Source organism: Mirounga leonina, unplaced genomic scaffold (genome assembly GCF_011800145.1).
Source record: "Mirounga leonina isolate KUSES-001 unplaced genomic scaffold, KU_Mleo_1.0 Mir_154, whole genome shotgun sequence".
In the NCBI taxonomy this organism is placed as follows: Eukaryota; Metazoa; Chordata; class Mammalia; order Carnivora; family Phocidae; genus Mirounga; species Mirounga leonina.
The window spans coordinates 52,680,826-52,703,473 of NW_023270389.1; the positions used below are offsets into that span (position 1 = coordinate 52,680,826).

Below are 22,648 nucleotides of genomic sequence, written 5' to 3' on the forward strand. Positions count from 1 at the left end.
GAAGGAAGGAAGGAAGGAAGGAAGGAAGGAAGGAAGGAAGGAAGGAATAAAAGGCATCCAAATCAGACAGGAAGGAGTAAAACTGTCTCTGTTTGCACATGACATGATCTTACATATAGAAAACCATAAGGGGCACCTGGGTGGCTCAGTTGGTTAAACAGCTGCCTTTGGCTCAGGCCAGAATCCCAGTGTCCTGAGTTGGAGCCCTGCATTGGGCTCCCTGCTCGGGGGGGAGTCTGCTTTTCCCTCTCCTTTTGCCCCTCCCCCACTCATGATCTCTTACTCTCTCTCTTTCTCAAATAAATGAACAAAATCTTAAAAAAAAAAAAACCCTAAGGAGTCCACCAAAAAACTGTTAAAACTAATAAACGAATTCAGTAAATTTGCAGAATACAAAATCAACATAAAAATATCATTTGTATTTAAATACATTAACAAGGAATTCTGTGATATAGAATTAAAGAAAATAATGCCATTTACAATAGCATTAAAATCAATAAAATTCTTAGAAATAAATTTAACCAAGGAGGTGAAAGATCTGTACAATGAAAACTATACAACACTGATGAAAGTTATTGAAAAAGACACAAATAAGTGGAAAGATATGTTCATGGATCAGAAACATTAATATTGTCAAAACGCCTATATTACTTAGCCATTATAGATTCAATGCAATCTCTATCAAAATACCAATGGCCCTTTTCACAAAAATAGAATAAACAATCCAAAAATGTGTATAAAACCACAAAAGAACCTGAATAGCCAAAGCAAGTTTGAGAAAGAACAAAGCTGGAGGCATCACACTTCCTGATTTCAAACTATACTACAAAGCTATAGTAACCAAAACAGTATAGTACTGGCATAAAAACGGACACATAGACCAACAGAACAGAATTGAGACACCCAAAATAAACCCATGCATGTATGGTCAACTAATATTTGACAAGAGAGTGAAAAATACCAATGAGGAAAAGTTAGTGTTTTCAATAAATTGTGGGAAACCTGGGGATTCACATGCAAAAGAATGAAATTGGGCCTCTATCTTATACCACTCACAAAATTAACTCAAAATGGATTAAAGATTTAGATATAAGACTGAAACCATAAAACTCTTATAAGAAAACACAAAGAAAAAGCTCCTTGACATTGGTCTTGACAACCAATTTTTTAATATGTTACCCAAGACACAAGCAATAGAAGCAACTGCAACTAAAAAAGTTTCTGAACAGTAAAATAATCAATAAAATGATAAGGCAACCTATAGAATGGGAGAAATTATTTGCAAACCTTATGTCAGATAAGAGGTTAATATCCAAAAAATATAAGAAACTCATAAAAGTCTATAGAAAAAAACCCAAATAATCTGATTAAAAATAGGCAGAGGACCTGAATAGACACTTTTCCAAAGAAGACATACAAATGGCCAACCACATGTAGAGGTACTCAATGTAACTAATCATAAGGGAAATGCTAATCAAAACTATAATGACAACCTATGGAATGGAAAAAAATATATTGCAAATGACATATCTGATAAAGGGTTAATATCCAAGATATATAAAGGACTCATAAAACTCAACACCCCAAAAAACAAATAATCCAATTAAAAAATGGGCAGAAGACATGAACAGACACCTCTCCAAACAAGACATGCAGATGGCAAACAGACACATGAAAAGATGTTCATCATCACTGATCATCAGGAAAATGCAAATCAAAACTACAGAGAAATATCACCTCACACCTGTCAGAATGGCTAAAATCAAGACAAGAAACAACAGGTATTGGTGAGGATGTGGAGAAAGGGGAACACTCTTGCACTGTTGGTGGGCATGCAAACTGGTGTGGCCATTGTGGAAAACAGTATGGAGGTTCCTCAAAAGTTAAAATAGAACCACCCTCTGATCCAGGAATCACACTACTGGGTATTTACCCAAAGAATACAAAACCCCTAATTTAAAGGGATACATGCACCCCTATGTTTATAGCAGCATTATTTATAATAGCCAAGATATGGAAGCAGCCCAAGTGTCCATCGACTGATGAATGGATAAAGAAGTGGTATAATATTGCAACGACATGGATAGACTGGAGAGTATAATGATAAATGAAGCAAGTGAGTCAGAGAAAAACAAATACCATATAATTTCACTCATATATGGAATTTAAGAAATAAAACAAACCAAGGGAAAATATAGAGAGATAGAGACAAACCAAGAAACAGAACTATAGAGAACAAACTGAGGGGAGGTGGGTAGGGAGATGAATGCGATAGGTGATGGGGATAAAGGAATGCACTTGTGATGACCACCAGGTGACTAAAATAACTTGAAAAAAAAAGTATAATGAGATATCACATCACATCTGTTAGAATGACTATCCCCCCAAACACAAGAGATATATGTTGGCTAAGATGTGGAGAAAAGGGAACTCTTGTGCACTGTTGGTGGGAATGTAAATTGATACAGTCACTACAGAAAATGATATAAAGATTCCTCAAAAAATTAAAGCTAGAACTATCATATATTCTAGCAACCCCACTGGTATACGTCAGAAGGAAATGATAATAGGATCTCAAGGAGATCTCTCTACTCCCATGTTTCTTTCAGCATTATTCACAATAGTCAAGGCATGGAAACAACCTAAGTGTCCACTGATGGATGAATAAAGAAAATGTTATCTATCTATCTATCTATCTATCTATCTATCTATCTATCTATCTATCATCTATCTATCATCTATCATCTATCAATCTAATAATGGAATGTTATTCAACCACAGAACAGTCATTTGTGATTTGAGGACATTATGCTAGGTAAAATAAGTCAGACAGAGAAAGACAAATATTGTATGATTTCACTTATGTGTGGAATCTAAAAAAAAAAGAAAGTCAAACTCAAAGAAACAGAGTGAAATGGTGGTTTCCAGGGATTGGGTGGTAAGGGAAATGGGGGCGATGTTAACCAAAGTGTACAAACTTCCAGTTATAAGATGAATAAATTCTGGGGCTCTAATATACAGCACGGTGACTATAACAATTCTATATTATATACTTGAAAGTTACTAAGAGAGTGGATCTTAAATCACACACAATCACGCACAAAAAGTTGTAATTATGTGAGATAATGGATGAGTTAACTAATCTTACCATTGTAACCATTTTGCAATATATATGAGTGTATCAAATCATCACATTGTACACCTTAAACTTACACAATGTTACATGTCAATTATATCACAATAAACCTAGCAAAAAGGGAAAAAAAAGAACACAATTTACTTTTCTCTCTTGGTAGTTCTTTAAGAGGTTGAGATGATTAGTTAACCTTTGAATTAATACTTTGCACTATCCTGCTCCAGAAAGATGATGCTATGATGCTGTTTATATTACTAAAGAAAACTCTGACTTGTATAGATTTTGAGTTTCTGAAGCTAGGAAACTTGGTATCTTTTCTTGCATCCAGGATAGTACTTTGCAAAAAGATGAATATTCAGTAAATATTTAAATTGAATGAATTTTTTTGCTGCTACAGGATTTTTCTGGTAAAAGTATACTTTCCTATAATGAATTCAGTACTAATAGTGAGGACTATGTAAAGGTAAAGCAGAATATATTATATTATATTATGTTTGATCCTTTGTAATGTTTATTTAAAATTGTATGTTTAGAGTAGCTTTGAAAAACAGTGTAATGATGGAATCCTCAGTGTAGAGGCAGCCCGGATATTAATTGGTGCAACCAAAACCTATTGCCCCATCCGAGGAAAGTAAGTATAATACTTCTTAAATTGTTATTTCCAAAATCAAATGGGTATATGGTAAAAAAAAAAATCAAACTGAGAGTTAAATGTCCAGATTGATCTATCTATTTCTCTCACCTATCTTCATCTATCTGTCTATCCATCCATATATCCATCTACTTCTTATTTTACTTGTTTACATTTTTTCCCACTGAAGGTTCATAACTTTGGTGTCAATAGGAGATTCTGGAGGAATATCTGACTACAGTGTAATTAAATAAGAGACTAGGGGAGCCATGAAAGAGAACCTATGTAATTTCATATACTATTATATTTATCTTTTCTTTGTATCATGTTTACTAAGTTACTGGATAAAGGTAGGTAGGGAAGCCTGGAGCCTGCCATTAGTCAGGTGGAGCAAGCCTTGAAGGAATTGACCCAACTGATGGACCTTGGCAGTGCAATTAAATTTGATAGGAAAAGTTCAAGTATCTTGGAGATATGTCTATATCTGGTCATAGTCCTGGCAAGCATTCATTAATGGATGATCCAAGACAAAGCTTGTGGGGGCAACAATGATAGGAAATCCTGCCAGGTGATAGTTAACATTTCAACAGTCTGGTAATCTATCTGGGAGATCTAATATCAGTTCCTAAAGTTTGGGAAGGGTAGGGCCTTCAGGGCCTTGGAGAGGCTGGAGCTAGGCGAGGCATGACAAAGGGGAGCTTGATTCTGAACCCCAAAGAATTGGTCTGGAGAAGCTTTAATTATGTTCTACCTCAAGTCAAGAATGGTTCCAGGGACAGAGGCAGCAGGGGTTTCCTGTACCTGACCGTGGGTGGGTAGGTGGATGGATACAGAGGCTCAGGACAGAGCATTTTTAATAAACTTTCCCTTTTTATATTACCCCAAAGTATAGCACTTTATTTTTATTTTAACATATATGTCTATTTTTCTCTGTTAGATTCATGAGTATTTATGATGTTTCAACTTATGTAAGAGCTAGAAGTTGGCTTATGAAGTTTAAAAACATGTTAGCTTTCTTGGAATATCATAAAGATAAGGCATCTCTTATTATGTATGGGTAGGTATTATAAACCTTTAATAGCAATATACTTAATAATACGACCTTTTCCACATTGTCAACATTGAGTAAATTGATTTTCCTTATTAAAAAATTAACTAATATTATGGTCAACTCTTATTGATCAAGTGGTGAAGGAGCAGAGCACTTGCTTCTCTTCATTCTGTTTAAGCAACTTTGTTGATACCTCTATTAGAGAGTGGGTAGGAAGAAGAAACAGGACTGGTCATATTTGGACTCTTTAAGTGGCAATTGCCATGTCTTAGGGTCATATTACAAACTGGACTGCTTTCATATTCTTCTGGGTATAACATTGAGCAGGGGAGAGAAATATCAAACTCATGGCCTACATTTTCCTCTCAATTTCATCTGTGCCATGGGGTGATTCTGTTAATGTCCATAACTAGGAAAAATACAACATGGCCTTAATAATACCTGTAACCAATCTTCCAAAATATCACAAGATACAGATTTACTTAACTTGTGTAAACTCTTTGTTTTATCATAAGTTGTGAACTTAGAGCAGGAAGACAAGACAAGGTTTTTTTATTAACAAAAGATATAAAAATGAGAAATATCAGAAAAATTCATGCTACTAAATTTTGAGTGTTGACATACCTTTCATAACAAATCCTGATAATTTTTAAACTTTTTTCCATGTATTAAGTTTGAAGAGAAATAGAAGGAATTAAAACCCTAGGGTTTTGACATATATCTAGATAACTACTTTTTGTTAGGCTCTACTTAGGATGGATTGGAAAAATTAAAAAAATATATATGTCATGGTAATTCCTGAATAGAATATGTTTCCTGTTCTTACTTTTAAGTGATGCTGACATTTTTCTCTATATTTACTTGTTTCTTGCTTTTGTTGAATGAATCTTTGCCTTGTTTCCTATGTACTATTAGACTTGATTTTAAAAAGTGCTCCCCATCCTGATATAGATTAATAAGAGCTATATTTTTATCTTTCTCCATGATGATTATGTACAGAAAGTATGCTTTAGGTTTCTGCTTATTTATTTTATATTTTTATACTCTTCTTCAAATTAATGATTTGTTAAAACAAATGTTGAACTTCAGATCTCAATTGTTATGTTTTTAAAGTGATCTAACATTTTGTTGATCTCTTTTTTCCCCAGGAATAATAAATTTCTGCTTTTTGTATATCACGTGGTATTTTCAGAAGAATTTGAATATGCAGGACATGTTATAACAGTAATGTACATTTATCCTGTTATAATGCATCTATGGCCAATGGCAAGAGAGTTAAATGTGTCAGCACTTATATCAGTAAACAACTATTTTGTATTTTTATACATATTTCGATCAGCACTGAAGGTACTGTTTAAAAAAAAATGTATCCAATGAAAAGAACAATTCAGATATCTTTGAATCTATTTCTGTCATATTGAAATAATTTGATACTAGAAGCCATTTGCTGTAATAGTTCATAGGATCCTGGAATTTTAGTAATCTTTTTTGAATTTTCTGAGTTTAATAATTTAATCAGTAGAATAGTCATGGTCTTGGATATCAAGTAAGATAAGTATCATAAAAGTGGAGAGAATCCCAATGACATGCAAGAGAAATGGAAATCCAGATGGAAAATACAAATGGTTGTTTCCCTCAAATACTCTCTATAATGATGCAAAAAGCAAATAAGTGAATAAACCCAAATTGGTTTGCTAGGTTCTTGTCATGAGACCTAAATTAATTAATTTTTTTTTTAGATTTTATTTATTTATTTGTCAGAGAGAGAGAGAGAGAGGGAGAACACAAGCAGGGGGAGTGGAAGGCAGGGGGAGAAGCAGGCTCCCTGCTGAGCAAGGAGGCTGATGTGGGACTCGATCCCAGGACCCTGGGATCATGACCTGAGCCGAAGGCAGACACTTAACTTACTGAGCCACCCAGGAGTCCCAAGAACTACTTTTTAGGATAAATACTTCAAAGATGATTTGTCAGCATTACTGTTTTCATACTTTATTATTAATAGTGTTGCAATGACTCTCTTTACTGCTATTTTTAACTGCTTGCTTTTGGCATTTCAATTTCATTATAGATTATATATATTTTGAATCAAATTATGATTTTGATGTTGGAGATTAAAAATATTTGTTTGGAACTCCAAATGAATAACTTAAAACTCAACTTTTGGATTACAACTCATTTGTAGTTGAGGACTGAATTGTTAATTTTGAAGACCCATCCCCTCCCCCATCACTGTATAGTGCTATGAAATAATGTATATTCTGTTTGTTTTCTAAATAGATAGTAATTTTGAAAAGGAAATATTTTCATCAATATTGGAATACTTTGGACTTTCTTATCGTGCTTCTTGGAATCATTGATATCTTTTGTATATACTTTGTCAAATTGAGACCAGACAACTTCGTCCTTATTCAGATTACAGTAATACTAGGATATTTCAGAATAATCAGGTTTATTCCTTTCATCAAGGTAAAACATCACACTTCTGAATATTGGGTTTTTTTTTCCTACACTGTTAAATGTGTTAAGAAACCTCATTATTTTGAAGGAAACAAGAGAAGGAGCTGTCTTTTCTGGAATGCTTTCTCTACAGGAGTCTGCCTGGTTCACCCTCTCACCTTCTTGCAGAGAATGCCTTCCCTGATCACCCTGTGTGGTCCCCCCACACATACCAGTTTCCCATCGCATCTTCCTGACGCCCCCTCCCCAACTTGCTTCAGGTTTAGTTTTTCCTCATAGCACTTGATACCTTTGTACTGTATGTTGCATGTACTCTCCATGAGTTAGGGATTTTGTATTGGTCACTGATGTAATCTACGGCTCTAGAATGGTGCCTAGCATATAGTAAGTTCTTAATCAAATATTTGTTGAGTGAAAGAATGAAAATGTTGGTGCCACTTAAACCATGGTGACCCAGAAACAAGTTTTCTAGGCTTTAGTAAAATTTGCTCATAAAGGCCTAACTGTGCAGAAGCATGAAAATATTTTCTCTACAAGCCATTTTTATATAGCATACTGCCTATGGAACTTAACGTTGCTGTGTCCTTCAGTCTCTGTAGCAGCTACTATTCCTTCTCTCCATGCCTCTGGTTTTGATTCTGAAGGTAGATTTTCAGATTTCCAGTCTCAGCTCTTAAACTTCCTGTCTTTCTTTCCAAAGAAGTTGTCTTATATAAGCTTTTAACTTGGGAGCTTTAGATGATTTCATTTGCCACTCCATTTTTTTTTTGAGTTCTCTAATTCTTATTATGTCAAACAAGTTTATTGGTATGTGTTGAAGTTATGAAGGATTAATGTTAAAAAAAAAAACAACTGCTGAAAACTCCGGTGACAAAAGGGATTCATTAGAATCCTCCAACTATTCCCATTCTCCATGAAATTTAGTAGTCATCTTAAAGGCAGAATTGTTTGAATGCTCAGACTTGTACTTGTAGACTTTATTGTCTGTTCTTTCCCTGATTCTATATCATTGTTACCAAGCTTTGGTGTTCAAAAGCGTTACTATGCAGAGTTGTATACATAAACCCTGCTTTAAGGGGTAATTTTGATTATTTGTGATTTTTGCTTTACGAGCTTAGAGCTGAGTGTCTACATAAGGTACAACCCCACCATAACACAAAGTACACTAGAAATCAGGATGTGCAGCATGAGTCTAAGTCTTAAAATGGAAAGGAGAAGCTTCCTTAGGTAATCAGTTTTTATACAGAGATTGGATGCAGATGAAGGTAAAATGATTATTGTAGAAGTAATACTTTGTGAAATGTCTCTCTGAGGGAAGTACAGATTTAAAGATGTGTTATTGTGGAAGTCAACTCTATTCAGAGTGTGAACCAGTTGCTACTTCTGTCCAGCACACTTTGACAAATCTCCATGAAGTATACTTAAGGAATTAATATAATCAGGATTAACTTTTTCTATTGAGCACTTACTATGTTCCAGGAACTGTGCAGAGCACTTTACATATATTATCTAATTAATATATCTAATTATTGCAATAGCCCTGTGAAGTAGGTGTTACCACATATAAAGTCAGGTGCTCTAATAGCCTGTCTCAGTACAATGTGGCTTTCAAAAGAAGCCTATATTGGAGAACTTGGAGGAATATTGGAGATTTTTACCTTAGATCCTCTTAGGAACAGCTCAGGGGGTGTCAGTGCATTATGGAATAACACTTTGTAAAAATCCTCTTTACTATCTCTCCCTCTGGCCAAAGAGCATAAGAGCAGCTAAAAATCTCTTCTTTCTCTGCCCTTGTAATTCCTTTGCTATGATGTTATTTTGCTCTTCTCACCTTCCTCCTCTGTGACCTGGCTCCTCACCATCTACCCTGCATTCTGACCTGATTCTGTCTCTGTGATTGACTGTATTGGTTGTGAGGGGCTGCTCCGTTGGACTTCGGGTACTTAAGTATTACTACCCTCATTTTACAGATGAGGAGACAGAATCCTCAAGGTCACAAGTAACTTGCTCAAGTCATAGAACTGGTGAATAGGAGAGCTCGCACTTCAACCTCGGAGGGTTTATATTTAAAATCCGATTTTCTTTAGTCACGACACTCTCTTGCCTCAGCTTATGATTTGAGAAATTTAGAGCTAAGAAGTATCTGAGAATGTGCATTTCTAACAAGTCTCTGGATAATGTCACTGCTCCCCAAGATGACACTTTGAGAACACCTGCCTTCAAGGGTGCTTTTCCTCATCAAATTTTCACACTTTTTTTTTCTCTTCATTGTTCCAGATAATAATCCCACTACTGATAAATATTGTAGATGTGCAGATCAAAAAGCGCCTCCGTTTGATGTATAGTATTACAAAAGGTTATGTCAAAAGTCAAGAGGATACCAAATTTTTAATAAAACAAATTTCCAGCCGAGAATCAATATATCAGGTGAGAGACAAGATTGGGAAAACAATCACTTGAGTGTAGTCATATCTTTTAAGACTACTTCTACTTGTATTTGATCCAACAGATAAATTGTGGCAAGTGAAGGGGCTTCAATTGCTTATTATGTTATAAGAGGTGCTGCAGAGGACAGTCAGGTGTCTTTATCAAACTTGTTTATGATCTTCACAGAGGAAAATCTACCCTTCATTTTTTTTTTCTGGATGCAGACGAGAGATTTGTCTGCCTTTGTAACACTCTCTAAAGGGTAGGGCAAGTTGGAAAAGGCTTCGTGCAGGAATCAAAACTCACGAGTCTTCAAAGAAAGGGTAGGTCTGAAGTGGAGAGAAAGAGAGAGGGAAAGAGAAGAAAGATTTGACGTTGAAAACTCGAAATGCTGGTGCTGAAGAATGGCTGAGTAGTAGTAGTATTTATTTACTTACTTACTTATTTATTTATTTATTTATTTATTTATTTATTTATTTATTTAATCATTCAAGACCCTCCTTATTTCCAGGCAGCATGAAGTAGGTACCGAATGGGAGATGAGGATGTGAGCATACTAGGCACTTGAAGATGGAGTGAATCACCTCCTGACTTGGTTCCCTCATGCCAGGCTGTCCACCCAGGACCCTCTACAAACTAGTAGAGTAATGTTTCAAGTTCCACATGTGACTTTCTGCTTAAGAATGTTCAGTAGCGGGGCACCTGGGCAGCTCAGTTGCTTAAGCTGAGTCTTGATCTCAGGGTTGTGAGTTCAAGCCTGCGTTGGGCTCCATGCTGGATGTGGAGCCTACTTTAAAAAAAAGAAAAAAGAATATTCAGTGGCTCTGCATGGCCTGAAGGGTAAGATCTTTGAATCCAAATATATATATGTAGAGAGGAGAGAACGCAGAAAAGATGGTAAGAGAATAATCATGCAGAATTTTACAACTTGAAAGTAATAAAATTCAAGAAGTAAAAGTATCCCTCCCTGCCCTCCACGCTACGGCTTCCTAGAGACAGCCCCAGAGTAACCATTCTTCTTTTTTTTTTTAAAAAAAGATTTTATTTATTTGTCAGAGAGAGAGTGAGCATGGCACGCTGAGGGAAAAACAGGTTCCCTGCTGAGCAAGGAGCCTGATGCAGGACTCGATCCCAGGACCCTGGGATCAGGACCTGAGCTGAAGGCAGGCATCCCCATAGTAACTACTCTTGTGTTAATTCCTCTACTGTTTGCCATAATAATTTTAATAATGTGCACATGTATTTTATTCTTGATTTATTATCTCTAAACAGCCTTTATTTACTCTGCCATGAAGTACAAAGAGATTAGAATATTGCTTTAGCCTTTTCTTTTTCTCCCCATCTTAAATTTTTGGAGCAATTATTTTTACAGAGAAAAGGTTTATAACATTTACATTTTATTATGTAATTATATTATGTCTTTATTCTTTTCAATAAATGACTCCATACATGGAAAACTAAAAAACAACCTTTACTTTGTTGTGATTATATATTATTCAGTGTAGAACCTATCATTTGATTCAACTCATAACAAAAGAAATATGATCAGTATCATTAAACATCTACTACTTGAAAGAGACTCTTCTAAAGGAAACAGTCAAATGGATTAATTAAAAAAGTGTTTTTTAAACTATCTTCCTCTCTTCCTTTAGCTTATATTCTTCAGCCACCCTGTCTGGAGTCCCATGTGAGCCTCATTTTTGCTTTCCTTTTTATCATGCTAGATTATGCCCATAAGTAATTTTTTTCATAGGTGATGTATGGGCTAACACATGAAAAAATCTTTGTATTTTGCTCTCATAATTGATCTTTTCACTGTCCAAAACTATTTTCTTAAAGATACTGCCATCTGTCTTCAGCATTGATGATACAAGTCTGATTTTACTTGTGCTTTTGTAGGTGACTTTTTTCTCTCTGTGTTTAGAGGCTTATAGGATTTTCCTCCTTGGAGTTCTGAATTTTTACCAGAATGTGTCTAGGTGTGATTTAAAAAAAAAAAAAGGGGACATCTGGGTGGCTCAGTTGGTTAAGGGTCCAACTCTTAGTTTTGGCTCAGGTCATGATCTCAGGAGTGTGAGGTTGAGCCCCACCTCCAGCTCAGAGCTCATGGCGGAGTCTGCTTGAGGATTCTCTTATTCTGCCCCTCGCCCTACTCACGTGCATGCATGGTTTAAAATAAATAAATAAATCTTAAAAAAATTATCGGGGTGTGTTGTTGGCTCAGTTGGTAGAGCATGGGACTCTTGTTCTTAGGGTCTTGGGTAGGAGACATAACTTAAAAAGTAAAAAAAATAAAAAAAAATTATCCCACGCAGCACTTGTTGGAGCTTTCATAATCAGAAGATTGCCATATTTCTTCCATCACCTCTTTGATTATTCCCTCCCCTTGGTTTCTATTTTGCCATTTGCATCATTTTTTTATTATGTTATGTTTATCACCATTCATTACATCATTAGTTTTGGATGTAGTGTTCCATGATTCATTGTTTGTGCATAACACCAAGTGCTCCATGCAGAACGTGCCCTCCTCAATACCCATCAGCAGGCTAACCCATCCCCCCCACCCCCCTCCCCTCTAGAACCCTCAGTTTGTTTCTCAGAGTCCATAGTCTCTCATGGTTCATCTCCCCCTCCGATTTCCCCCCCTTCATTTTTCCCTTCCTGCTATCTTCATCTTCATCTTCTTCTTTTTTTTTTTTTTTTAACATATAATGTATATTTGTTTCAGAGGTACAGGTCTGTGATTCAACAGTCTGAGACAATTCAGAGCGCTCACCATAGCACATACCCTCCCCAGTGTCTATCACCTAGCTGCCCTATCCCTCCCACCCCTCACCACTCCAGCGACCCTCAGTTTGTTTCCTGAGATTAAGAATTCCTCATATGAGTGAGGTCATATGATACATGTCTTTCTCTGATTGACTTATTTCGTCAGCATAACACCCTCCAGTTCCATCCACGTCATTGCAAATGGCAAGATTTCATTCTTTCAGCACCATTTTAAACAAATTCTTGAATTTCTGGATTTAGTCCTTGTTTCAAGGTTTCTCATAACTTCCAAGTCTTACCTCTTTGCAGTGAGAACCCCCTCCCCTCAGCTTGATTTTCCATGTTCCGAATCCAGTTTGTAGCTGTGTTCATTCTGATATTCAGTCCATCTATTAAATTTTCTCTCCTCTTTTTTGACTGAACACTTTTTGATCTCCAAGTACTGTGATTGCTTCTTTTCATTGAAACTGGTTCCCCCTACCTTTTTTTTTTTTAAACAAATGTGATATTCCCTTGAATCTCTTTATTTAAAAATTTTTTGTTTCCTGTATCAGTTCTGCTTCCTTGAGGTTCATTCTTCCACTTGTCACGTTTGGTTCTTGTCTTTCATCCTGTTTTACCTGCCCCATGTTTGGTGACTTTTGCTTTTATTTTCAGATGTGTAGATGAGGGGTCCAAAGTGAACAGTATCAATAGCTGAAGGGCATTTTCTCAGCCCAAGTGAGACTCTTGATTTTTTATTTGTTTGTTTGTTTGTTTATTTATTTACTATGTTCAGTTAGCCAACATATAGTACATCATTAGAGACTCTTGATTTTTAATCTGACAATGAATTTAAATCCTGATTACTAAAGCCCAGATCTAATAATTGTGTGTGTATACACAAAATCAGGAATGGACTGAGAGTTACATCTTCTGCTTATTGTGCCTATTTTTTTGTGATGACTATGAGTTACCTCAGGCCCTCAGCCAAGAAAGAGAGGCTCTTTCCTTATTAAATCCAGGAGAGGGAAAGAGGCTGTGAAGATACCTACCCTAATGTTTTAATTTCTAAAATATACAAGAAGATATATTGTTAAATATCTTTAGAATTTAAAATTTTCTTTTTAAATCAGGGACCACTATAGAAAGAGGATAGCTGAATTTTAGCAAAGCATCTAACGTCTTTCATGACATCCTTATAGATAGGCTAGAGAACTATTCTCTGGATTTATCAAGGAAGTATCAATTATTGGATCAAATGTGCAACAGAATTCTATCTTGTTGATTTACTTTGAATATTAGAGAAGACAAAAAAAGCACAGAAAGTCTAGATGGAGCTATACTAGAAAGAAGATAGAGCTATTCATAGGAGAAAGATTTCAGAAACTGGAAGAGGAGAGAAGAAAGCATCAGTCAGTGGTGGGAGGTAATGTGTTTTGAGGAGTTTGGGGGAAGGCATTGACATGTGGGGGTGCTTGCCTCAAAGTGTAAGAGATGAAACAAATTCCCCTTTGGCATTTATAAAGGAGACTTCAGTAAAGATTTAAATTTTTTTTTTGAGATGTGTTTAGATCTCAAACTTGTGTTTTTTCTGAAAGTGACGTGGTTCAAAAACTGACCAGTGGCAGCTCACTTAGAGGAGTCACATGTATGCCCAGGCTTTAATGATTATGTTCCATGTGTGGGTAGGAGTCGGTTCCTATGCTCTCTTGTGCAGGTCGTTCTGTAACATTGTTACGGAGTTGCTATCAGTGCAGTTTGGTTTGAAGGGGTCTTCACAGCTACCTATGCACCTGTGCAAGCGGGGAGGGGCCGCGGTGTGTGGGTGCCGTGGGCAAGCCATTAATTTGGCACCTTCCCAATATTGATTTGGTGTTATCAAGTGAAAAGAAACAATTTAATAAAAATTGTGTACCTCATTCTTATATTCAAGATGAGGGATTTATTACATGTGATTTTTCTAGACCAAAGCAACAGCAAAAACTTAATTTTAGCTACTTAAACTTTAGATAACAAGCCAGTAGGGGAACCTGGGTCACTCAGTTGGTTAAGCATCACACTCTTGATTTTGGCTCAGGTCATGATCTCAAGGTCCTGGGATGGAGCGCCGCGTTGGGCTCTGTGCTCAGCGGGGAGTCTGCTGGAGATTCTCTCCCTCTCTCCCTCTGCTTATGCGTGTGCACATACTCTCTTTCTAAAATGGATAGGTAGATCTTTTTTTTAAAAGATTTTTATTTATTTATTGGAGACAGAGAGAGTGAGAGAGAGAGCACAAGAGGGGGCACGGAGGAGAGAGAGAGAGAGAGAGAGAGAGAACAAGCTGGGAGAGGGGCAGAGGGAGAGAGAGAAGCAGGCTCCGTACTGAGCAGGGAACCTGACCCGGGCTCCATCCCAGGACCCTGAGAACATGACCTGAGCCAAAGGCAGATGCTTAACCAACTGACCCACCCAGGTGCCCCTAAAATGGATAGATAAATCTTAAAACAAAACAAAACAAAAAATAAGCCAGTAAAATAACACTGTGTTCGTTACTCTTCCCTGTAAATAGCACTATGCTGTGTTATTTGGGCGCAGGATTTCAGTTATCTGTACCTGACAATCCTAGGGAACTGCCTGTTGTTTGCTGCCAGGGCTGTTGGTGTGGCCAAGTGCAAGCTCCAGAAAGATTTAAAGTTGGAGAATAAGCTCCACAAAGAGCAGTGCCTGGGACATGGTGGGCATTTGACCAATACCCATTGTATGATTGAACACAGCTTAAACCACGGTTAGCCCTGGAGTAGAGCTACCTCTTAGTTATGTCAGGAGTTATCCATAGGAAACATGAACTAATCAATTACCATCGTTTCTCATTATTCCCCTTGTTTTTATGCTCCTGATAGACTGGCTGCCCAAACAGCTGCTCAGTGGGCTCTCTCTTAACAAAGCTCTGTCTGTGAGAATTCTCCTTGGTGCACAGCAGAATGCACACTAATCTTTTCTGAGAAAGGCTGGGTCCAGTAGTTATGCAAGCTACTGACTGCACACTATTCATTGTAATATGAGTGGGAACACAGGGAAAGCAGCAGAATTGGCACAGAGGGAAGAACTGAGCTAAACATCTCCCCCAAATCATAAACTAAGTGGGATTTCTTCTTTTTCTCAGATTTTAAAGCCAGACATGCAGTTAGTGTAATAACAAATTAATGTCTTTCTTAACTTCTTACAGAAATTACATGAAATTTTGGAAACCAACAAACGAGATGCTGTCAAAGAACTAGGTAGGTAGTTGGGAGTATCTGATTTCCTGAAATCACACCTTATTATCCCATAATTTTACCAAGGGAAGACTTTCCTTCACTTACTCATTTATTCACACAACAAGCATTTATTGAACACAGGCGAGGTATGCCAAAAATGCAGAGCTTAGTGGAGGGTATGAGAATATCAATGGATAATTGCAGAAAGTTAGAAGTTTTGCATTTGCTATGGGAACATAGCAGAAAGAATGAGGAGTGTAGAAAGTGTATTAAAGTGGCAAGATCAGATTCCTTAAGGCTGTAAGAAAAAGACACACGATGATTACATTTGACAAAGGGTGTTTTTGTTTTATTTTACTTTGCTTGCAAGGATACTCAGGAATGTGGGGCTACAAGGGATGTCATTTCTTGAGCATCTACAATCACTCTGCTTGAGCTGAAGCACACAGCAGGAGCCCTGGGATTTTATACAAAGCTTCTTGGGTCTGTTTTCCTTGTAAGGGGCTGTAGGCCAGGCTCTCAATGTATGCAAAAGTATCTGGGAGAGAGCCTGGCATAAATGGAAGTTATTATAAAATAAATCAAGTAAAACCACTTTGTATTCCTAACCACATTATAAGATGCCATATGGATTTATGAGGATGATACTTTCCAAATCAAAATTGGAAGAATGTGGCCTAATGAATGAAATTGTGAATTTGGAGACAATATGCCAGAAATTTTGGCACTGTCTCAGAAAATCCAGGACCCACCTTTGCCTTTACATATGGGTAGATTTTTATTTCTGTGCTTTTAAAGATTAGGGGCCGGCCTAGGAGCTGCTGTCTCATATTACGCTTTTATTTTTTATTTTTTTTAAAGATTTTATTTATTTATTTGACAAAGAGAGAGAGAGCGAGAGCAGGAACACAAGCAGGGGGAGTGGGAGAGGGAGAAGCAGGCTTCCCGCCGAGCAGAGAGCCCGATGCGGGGCTCGATCCCAGGACCCTGGGATCCTGACCTGAGCTGAAGGCAGACGCTTAACGACTGAGCCACCCAGGCGCCCCTCATATTATGCTTTTAGATTACTATGGAATATTACAAAATTCTCTTGATTCAGTCCTGTAAAACGGAGTGCCTGTTCCCAAATGGTTACTAAAACTGATTGTCAAATGTTAATTATGTCAAGAACTGTGTTAACAGGTTTATATGCATTATCTCACTTAATCCTTATGATTACTCTATGAGGCAAATACTATTATCATCTTCATCTTATAGATGATGAAGCTATAGATTTAAGGTTTAGAAAGGTTAAATTGCCTGAAGTCGTATGGGTGGTTAAGTAGTGAGCCAGATTTCCAGCCAAGGTGTACTTGACATTGAAACCTAAGTTCCTTTTTTTTAAAAAAATTTTTTTAAATTTTAAGTAGGTTTCACACCCAACGTGGGGCTTGAATTCACAACCCCGAGATCAAGAGTCAAGTGCTCCACTGACCTATGTTCCTGATCACACTATCCTTCATTATACCAGCCAGTTAAAAAAAAAGTCTGGTACCTTCCAGGTATCAGGCATTTTGGTCCATGTTAGGAATACAAAGATGAAAGAGATGCAGTTTTGGTCGTGACTCACAGTCCAGTTCGTGACTTTTTGTGTTCATTAAAGAGGACAAGATAGGGGCGCCTGGGTGGCTCAGTTGGTTGGGCAACTGCCTTCGGCTCAGGTCATGATCCCGGAGTCCTGGGATCAAGCCCCGCATCGGGCTTCCTGCTCCGCAGGGAGCCTGCTTCTCCCTCTGACCCTCTCCCCTCTCATGCTGTTTCTCTCTCTCCCTCGCTCTCTGATAAATAAATAAATAAAATCTTAAAAAAAAAAAAAGAGGACAAGATATGCAATTTGATCTCAGAAAGCTCCACCAGCTGAGTCCAGGGGCTCTTTTGTTAAGTCATTTATTCATTCACCCAACAAAAGTTATATGATATTTAGCAGGAGACAAATAAGTAAAAATCAAAATACCACAATGTATTAAGTTCCATAATGGAGATATGTAGGACATATCATGGAAATAAGGCAGAGAAAGTGATTTTCTCCTAGTTGGTGGGGGAAGCCAGTTTTCAATGTTCTCATCCATAAAATGGAGTTGAAAAACTCTAGTCCTTCCAGCCTCACAAGTTCTGTATGAGACAGGAATGATAGGTACTGTGTAAATACTTTGGAAATTATAAAGCACTACACAAATATTAGCTATTATTGTGCTTATTGCATTGTTTGCTTACTAACAGTTTTATTTGCTTCAGGACTCATAGAGCATGAGGGTCGCGATGTTGTCATCGCTTTGAAGACGAGGCAGGCAATCCGGAGTGTGATTGCTAAAGCTCTGAAAAACCTCACTTTCCTTTGGTCAAGAGGTATTATTGATAAACATGAGGGCATCGAGATGAATAAGGTAATAAAGTTATTTTCCACGTGGCTTGATTCCATGGGCCCAACACCCAAGCCTGCATTGTTACTTGAGTGTAATGAGTGAGGGCGATTAAATCAGGTGTTGGCTCTGTCCTTTGCCTATAGCCTTTGTTAATGCCCGTGGAAGCTAGCACCAGCGCTACCTGGTATACACCATGTCAAAACTGTTTGGTTGCAAGTAACAGAAACCAACCTGAGTTGGGGGATTTATTATAAAGACACATGGTGTCTTCAGAACCCACAATAGCCAGACCATGTGGCCAGGCCTGAGGAAGGGACTTGACTGCAGACCTAGAAAGCTTTCCAGATTCTCCATTTCATATCAGGGTTGCCCTCTGTGCCATCTTCTTTTGGCTCCCTCTACAAACTCAATGACATTTTTCTGCTTCTCTATCTACTGGTAGAATGTGCTGTGCCCAGTCCTAGCAGCTGTGGCATGGGAGGTGGGAATCACATAATGTTAACACGGTTGGGAAAGGATCAGCTTGTGTGCCTACGCTGGCACTTTGTGTGTTTTGTGGGGATCAGGGAGGGGGCAGTTCTGAGAGGAGAGGAGTAGGGAAGACACCATCGTTGGTTATTGATAAATAGACTTTTGAAAAACGATATATGTGTTTGCAAAAAAAATAGGGACATAAGACAGAGGAAAGCATGGTTAATATTTAATGCTATTTATTCACATCTACCATCTAGACTGTGTATTTGTGCAAATATGATTGTTCTTTCTATCCTTTGTAAGAATCTGTTTCCTAGCATAAGGCCATAAGAAACATGGAAGTTCTGGGGCGCCTGGGTGGCTCAGTCCTTAAGCGTATGCCTTCGGCTCAGGTCATGATCCCAGGGTCCTGGGATTGAGCCCCGCATCGGGCTCACTGCTCAGTGGGAAGCCTGCCTCTCCCTCTCCCACTCCCTGCCCTCCCCACCACTTGTGTTCCCTCTCTTGCTGTCTCTCTCTGGCAAATAAATAGATAAATAAAATCTTAAACAAAACAAAACCAAAAAAACCAAAAAATCCGCATGGAAGTTCTGGTCCCACATTCTGTCTGTGTTGCCCACTGATTAGCTGCTCTGTGTGTCATATGTTTTTCCTTATCACTGGCAGCTCCTGGCCAAGTGTCACATGCACTGTGCTTCTGGTCATTCCCAGGACATAGTCCCCTCTCCATGGTTCCCAAAGGGAGATAGGTGTGGGACAGGCCAGCTTTCCCCTTTAAGGCTCTATCTCTTTAGATTAATATCATGGCAAAGGACTAAATGGGTAATATGATTTCTCCATAGTGTCTGACAGACAGAAGAAAAGGACTACTTTACAGTCTTCTTCAAATTATACCTCTACACACACTGTGTTTTCTATTCTATTTTTTTCACTTATCACTTTGAAGGCTATATCAGATTCAATTGAATGCTTGATACCCATTAATTAAAATAAATAAATAATAGCCCTTATGAGGAGAGAGATTTTTTTTTCCTATAGGTTTGTCTAGAAAGGTAATGGGTAAATCAATTATTCAATAGTTACTTATTGAATGCATACTGATTGCCTAGTTGTCAGCCAAAGAGATAATTATCTTCCAAGGCATAAGGAGATAGTCATAAGGAGTTAGCTAGCTAATTCAATTTAATTGAGTAAATATATGTTGAATACCTACTATGTGCCATGGACTCTTGAGGAGATTGGGATACTTAGTACAACATTGCCCCCAAAGTCCATTGGCTTTTCCTTGTTCTTTCATTTAATCCTTTATTCATACATTCAACAAAAGTTACATAATAGGAGGGTGAGGCAGATAAGTAAAAATAATAATACTATAATGTAATCAGTTCCATAGGGAGATCTGTAGGAGATGCTATGGGAATAAGGCAGACAAGTGATTATCTCTTACCTGGGAAGCCAAAGAAGTTTTCTGAGAGCCCACAAAGGTGGAACTATATCTTTCAAAATTAGAAGAATTTAGAGAAGCAAATCATACATATGAAAAATATTTGAGAAAATGTGGCATTAAATTGTACAGTAATTAACTTTGAAGTTTAGATGATTTGAAATTAAGACACAGTGGCATGCAGTGTTAACTGGATTATAAAGATAATAAACTCAAATTTAGTTAATATATCAATTCATAAATTCAGTGAGTTAAGGGAAGAATAGGGACCAAAAAAGTTTAGAGGATAATTTAAGTAGAGTGAGAGAAATTGTGAGTCAAAATCAAAATAAATTTACATAACAGTAGTTTTGTTAGATTTTCTTAATTTTTACCTACTTACCCTTTCCCATCACAGGATCTGATCACCATTATTTTGATTGTTTTGTTTTCAGGTACTCCTTGCAAAAATAAAAGCACTGAATAACTTTCCAATGGCAATCCCACCGCCTACTCCTGATAAATATCTTCATAATATTGTTTGGCTGGAAAATAAAGATGTTCTCATTGAGTTCTTCAAGGTAAAGATTCTGTCTTCTATTCTGACTCAGGTTTGATGATAATTATTTTCCACTCCCTAATGTAAGACTAAAAAAAAGCATATTCAAAGCAAGAATCCTGTGATGGCCAATGAAGGGTAAGCCAAAATGGAGGCCCAGCAAAACCCAGAAGAGTAGATTTCACTTGGAGTTTACAGGGCAAAGATGATTTTTCACAATGGCTTATCTGCTTAGGATAAGCTATCTGTGTGATCTGATTATTACGAATCCCATCTTATTTTATGTTGTAGAGTTCTGCACTTCCAGATACACCCTCTGGAAAAGACCTTTTTTAGAGCAAGGGTCTCAAGTTCAAATTACTATACAGGCCAGGCAGATGATATAAAAGTAAAACAAGCTGTGTATAGTATTATAGGGAACAGTGAGAATTGTGGTATATTCCAGAGTTCATGGTCTGTCTAAAGTCAGCTGAGTGTTGTTATAGGAGTTTGAACTCTTCCAAGAAATATTTATTGAATATTCTCTTTGTGCTGGAGACTGTTGTAGGTTTGAGGATAATGCCAGTAAACAAAGTAAATGAAGTCCCTGCTTTGGACTTTATATTATATGGATAGAGATGGACAATAAACACACCAACACACAAATATATAGTCTATTAGATAATTGTCAATGCTATGGATAGATATGTCAATGCTTTTAGTCTTACATTAGGGAGTGGAAAAGGGAGAAAAGGGAATATAGTTGGGAAGCTATTTTATACGGGGTGATCAGGGAAGGCTGCTCTAATAAGGTGACATTTGAAGAGAGATCCGCAAGCAGTAGCATACCAGGTAGATAATCTGGGAGAAGAGCATTCCAGGCAAGTTCAACGCCCTGGTGTGGAGTGTGCTCAGTTTGTTCAAGGAACATCCCCAAAGCCCCTGTGGCAGAAGCAGTGATGGCAAGAGCCGATGAAGTTGGAGTAGTTGTGGAGCCCGAGTTTGTACAACTCTGTAGGCCAGGACTTTGGATTTTACTCTGAATTAAATGGGAACTTATGGAAAGGTTTTGAACAGAGAAGTGATATGATCTAACTTACAATGAAAAATGACCTCCTTGCTGTGTTGAGAATAGGCTCTAAGGGGACAAGGGCAAGCCAGGGAGATGATGATTGTAATGGAGGCAAGAGGTGATGGGGACTTGGATTAGAGGAAGTGGTAAGTGGTCAGACTCTTGATGTGTTTTGAAGGTAGAGCTATTAGATCCTGATAGGAGTGTTAGAGAGAGAAGACAACTTCTGGGATTTTAGTCTGAAAATAGGATGGAGTTCCTATTGACTTAGATGGAGAAGAGAAGATTTATATGGTGGGCACAAGCATTCAATTCTGAATGAGTTAAATTTAAGAAAGCCATTAGACATCCAAATGGAGATGTTGAGTAGGCAGTAGGATATGTGACTGGAATTCGGGTGGGAGGCCAAATGGGAGATAGAGATTTTGGAGTTGTCAGCATAGAGACTTGATGAGATAATTTAAGGAATTATTATGGACATCCAAGGATTGAGTCCCGGGCTATCCAACATTTAGAGGGGAGATGAGGAGGAATTAGTGAAAAGAATAGAAAAAGAGTGGGTGCCTGGGTGGCTCAGCTGGTTAAGCGACTGCCTTCGGCTCAGGTCATGATCCTGGAGTCCCTGGATCGAGTCCCGCATTGGGCTCCCTGCTTGGCAGGGAGTATGCTTCTCCCTCTGACCCTCCCCTCTCTCATGCTCTCTGTCTCATTCTGTCTCTCAAATAAATAAATAAATAAAATCTTAAAAAAAAAAAAAGAATAGAAAAAGAGATCAGATTTGTGTTTACCAGAGGCAGAGGATGGGGGGAGGGGGAATTGAAGGAAGATGGTCAAAAGGTACAAACTTCCATGTTATAAGATAAATGAGTACTAGGAATGTGCTGTACAACATGATGATTATATAGTTGACACTGCTGCATGGTAATATTTGAAAGTTGCTGAGATTAAATCCTAAAAGTTCAGATCACAAGAAAAATAATTTCTTTTTGTAACTAGAAGAGGTAATGGATGTTAACTAAATTTGTGGTAATTGTTTCATAATATATGTAT

The 22,648-nt window shown here is 37.5% G+C and overlaps 1 protein-coding gene across 1 annotated transcript in view; it reads left to right on the forward strand.

The window, feature by feature from the left end:
* Nucleotides 1-22,648, forward strand: part of SLC9C2 (solute carrier family 9 member C2 (putative)) — a 103,040-nt gene that overhangs the window by 53,799 nt on the left and 26,593 nt on the right. The window contains exons 13-20 of the mRNA XM_035010831.1: nt 3,670-3,767; nt 4,705-4,824; nt 5,967-6,165; nt 7,096-7,284; nt 9,553-9,702; nt 15,659-15,710; nt 17,964-18,112; nt 20,444-20,569. Coding sequence (XP_034866722.1) covers nt 3,670-3,767; nt 4,705-4,824; nt 5,967-6,165; nt 7,096-7,284; nt 9,553-9,702; nt 15,659-15,710; nt 17,964-18,112; nt 20,444-20,569 — 1,083 coding nt within the window. The remainder of the gene's footprint in view (nt 1-3,669; nt 3,768-4,704; nt 4,825-5,966; nt 6,166-7,095; nt 7,285-9,552; nt 9,703-15,658; nt 15,711-17,963; nt 18,113-20,443; nt 20,570-22,648) is intronic.